Below are 1,876 nucleotides of genomic sequence, written 5' to 3'. Positions count from 1 at the left end.
TGAGTTTCATTTCGTTTCTCTGCTAAATTTCAATATTGAAATATTTATTTTTGCTTTTTTTTTGAAATGATACGAGTATTTTTGAGTTTGAGGTCTATTTTTGCTATTGCTTTCATTGCTCTCTATTTGCGCCAGGTGTTGTTTTGAAATGAAATACAAACACTGTCATTATGGGGTTTGTTTGAAATAAATATGATGTATATATTTGTTTGTCTTTTTTTGTAAAAAAAATCTTATACTAAGTATTTATTCGTTGTTTTTGTTTTTTTTAAGGTCATTTGTAAAATGATTAAATATGCATAAATGGTTATACTATAAGTTATTAAACAGAATATGTACTTAAATTATTAGTTTGAAATCAACCGGCAAATGATCCTCTAGAAGATATGGAACCACCAACACTTGGCACTGAGCTATTGCGCTGGGCTTCAATGGCCTGATAGTTGACAAACCAGAAGGGTTGTTGATCTGGAGACAGTTGACTTAGTTTATCAATCAAAACTTGATCACCATGGGCATCCAAAGGCTGTACTGGTCTCCGTGTAGTTGTTGCAGCACCTGCACTAGCTGCAGCTCCCGATAATGGTATGACATTAGTTCCCGGATCACCAAAACGATCGGTAATATTAACTCCACTTTGGTTAGAGGCTGGGACAGGCCGTGGTCTGTTGGCCGGTGATGACAGTGGTACAAATGGTGTAACGGGTGTAACAACAAAACCCATTGGAGGTCGTTGTGGCTGGCCATACGGTATGGTATTACTAATGGGTTCTGCTGAATCACCAAAACGATTGGAAACTTCGGGAGTTGACGAAATGGAATTGGTATTATATTTATCCTTTTGATTTAAGCCATTTGGCGGGCGACTACCAGCAAAGGGGGGCCTTTGAGCCAAGGTCATTTGCAATGCAAATACACTTATTGCCACTGTTAACACAAATCTGTCATTAACTACCAACATTTTTCGTTGTTTATTTCTGTTTTTTTTTTTTTATTTTTACACAAATCGCTTCTGTTTATCTTTTCTGTTCTGTGAACGCCAAACAAAATAAACTTGTTTTACAAAATTGTAGATTTTCTCGTAAAGCGTTTAACTTTTATGTGTGTACTTTAATGCCACTTTCACGTATGGAACTACGATGAGTTTTACTAAAGTGATGCTTATAAATACGAATATTCAATCTCCCATCTCCTAAGAATTGATCATCAAAGTCTCTCTTAAAAACAAAACTGCTGCAGGTCTTTGCTCAATGCCAGAGATACACGACTTACTTGAGGCTTACAAAACCAGACGTATTGTCAGGCGGGAGATCATGGACTTATGAGTAACATGCATGACCCTTGTTTGGCATTATGTACTCTCTTTGGTTTTTTGTTTTGTTTTCTGACTAAATTCACAAAAAATACAAACAAAAAAAGTACCAACAAAATCAAGTCTTTAACGTAATCTGCTGACTTACTCATATGTTGCCTTTCATAATGACAAACGGATTAACTACATTGTTGATAAGAAGCAATAAAAAATCGAATAATTTCTTAATGGGAATAATTAAGACGTTAATCAAAACTAAAATTTCACATTATTTATGTTTTATTTTCAGAATCAATTCGAGTATTTTATTGCTGCTGAATCCTTGGTCTCTTTTTACATTGTTACATATAATAATTTATATGTATGTAAGTACATATGTATGTATGTATGTACAATGTTTGTATGTATGTACACTTATTTTCTAAAAGTTTTCAATAGCTTGGATTTAGCTTTTTAGTCCTCCTACGTCCTTTTGCAGTTTTAGTGCAGTATATAAATTCCCTATAGGGAGGTCTCCCTTGTAAAAGTTACCTTTAATGATCCTTATATAAATTGTAGTCTCTG

At 34.1% G+C, this 1,876-nt stretch overlaps 1 protein-coding gene across 1 annotated transcript; it reads right to left on the bottom strand.

Annotated features, from left to right (window-relative positions):
* Positions 1–256: 256 nt before the first annotated feature.
* On the bottom strand, positions 257–1,160 carry LOC141403631 (uncharacterized). The gene has a single exon (XM_073986363.1). The coding sequence runs from the start codon at positions 959–961 to the stop codon at positions 359–361; it is 603 nt and encodes a 200-aa protein (XP_073842464.1). The 5' UTR covers positions 962–1,160; the 3' UTR covers positions 257–358.
* Between the last annotated feature and the right edge of the window lie 716 nt (positions 1,161–1,876).

This window comes from Musca autumnalis, unplaced genomic scaffold, assembly GCF_047663935.1.
Source record: "Musca autumnalis isolate F117 unplaced genomic scaffold, ASM4766393v1 scaffold_4, whole genome shotgun sequence".
NCBI classification, from domain to species: domain Eukaryota; kingdom Metazoa; phylum Arthropoda; class Insecta; order Diptera; family Muscidae; genus Musca; species Musca autumnalis.
Note: the sequence above shows the minus strand (reverse complement) of the source record. Positions and strands in the feature narration are given on the sequence as shown.